Source organism: Abrus precatorius, unplaced genomic scaffold, assembly GCF_003935025.1.
Source record: "Abrus precatorius isolate BTA unplaced genomic scaffold, Abrus_2018 Scaffold9, whole genome shotgun sequence".
Classification (NCBI taxonomy): Eukaryota; Viridiplantae; Streptophyta; class Magnoliopsida; order Fabales; family Fabaceae; genus Abrus; species Abrus precatorius.
Genome location: NW_020874439.1, coordinates 28,393,473 through 28,394,744, shown reverse-complemented (window position 1 = coordinate 28,394,744; position 1,272 = coordinate 28,393,473). Strand labels below are relative to the sequence as shown.

At 43.6% G+C, this 1,272-nt stretch overlaps 1 protein-coding gene across 5 annotated transcripts; it reads right to left on the bottom strand.

Moving 5' to 3' along the window:
• Nucleotides 1-379: 379 nt before the first annotated feature.
• On the bottom strand, nt 380-880 carry LOC113849672 (14 kDa proline-rich protein DC2.15-like). Of its 5 annotated transcripts, none has more exons than XM_027479741.1 (2): nt 724-880; nt 380-639 (listed from the first exon to the last, which is right to left on the bottom strand). In XM_027479741.1, the coding sequence occupies exons 1-2, from the start codon at nt 878-880 to the stop codon at nt 380-382; spliced, it is 417 nt and encodes a 138-aa protein (XP_027335542.1). The 5 variants fall into 5 exon arrangements, with proteins under 5 accessions (XP_027335542.1, XP_027335541.1, XP_027335543.1 ...); XM_027479740.1 differs by having other exon boundaries at nt 380-678; nt 733-880; XM_027479742.1 differs by having other exon boundaries at nt 733-880.
• Between the last annotated feature and the right edge of the window lie 392 nt (nt 881-1,272).

Below are 1,272 nucleotides of genomic sequence, written 5' to 3'. Positions count from 1 at the left end.
ACAGGGCAAAGTAATTTACTTAATCATCTATCTGCTGATCTCATTAACCAAAAAGACAAATTTAAGGAAAAGGCAACAACAATAAAACAAATAAGTATTTGTAACATTAATAATTTCCCCATGTAATACATAACACCATCATGTTTGATTCCTTTTGCTTTACATGCATGAGCAAGCATAGGAAATTTATTTGCTTTGACACTTTGAAAGGATAAAACAAACACTAAAGCGACAGAATAACGAGAAGTTAATCATCCATGCACGTACAAGAATATCACAAACGCCTGTAAATGGAAATGAAAAAAAGGGCAATAATGGAAAGGCACAACTAGCAAACACGAAACAATAGAAGATACGGTGTGTTGCGTATAAGCCATGATTAGGCACACTGGAAGTTACGTGGGACTTGTCTTGAGCAAACGTTAAGGAGCAAGCTGAGTGAGATGGGAAGGTTAAGGTTAATGCCCAGAATGTTTGCTCTGAGTGCAGTGCAGAGGCACACTGCCGCCTCAAGGTCAACGAGGCCGTCGAGAAGGGAGCAGCAAGGGGTCACTGGTGGTTGACCCAATGTCACATTCACCAACCCGTTTAGCACATTTGCGCATACCCCAAGTTTGAGTGCATCACGAGGGCACGTGCCTCCTGAAGGGCTAGAACCACCCGAGGGGGTGGAGCCACCTGAAGGACTAGACCCTCCAGATGGGCTAGAGCCACCCGATGGGCTTGAACCACCTGAAGGGCTGGGCCTTGGCCTTGGCCTGGGATTCGGCCTTGGGTTTGGAGTTGGACCATAGCACGTGCTGCAAGCAGAGACAAGTGCAAAGAAGAGGATGTTGAGGGTGAGGAAAAAAGCAACGGAGGAGCTAGTTTTGGTGGCCATATCTTAAACTCCTGTAGTAGCTAGTGTTTCAGTTTTCTACTAGAGTTTAAGAATGAAGTGTTTGTGGATGGGTGGTGTTGTATTGAATGGGGGGGTTTATATAGTGTTATGTTGGGGTTTTGGAACTACAAGTGTGGTGAGTTGCGTAAGAACTGACCCGAGGGATAATCATCATTAAAATATTAAGTAGGGTTGTGGAGAAATCAAGCTAATGAAGAAAGAACAACTATAATGTAAAAACATGAGTTATAGCTAGCTGGCAGAGAAACAACCCTTGAATTAGGCTTTGGATGCTTGTGAGGTTTTTTGGGGCATTAATCCATGGACCCATAGTAAAGTTTTGCACCTATCGACACCTCGATTCCACGTTAATATCAATGGAATCGCCGATT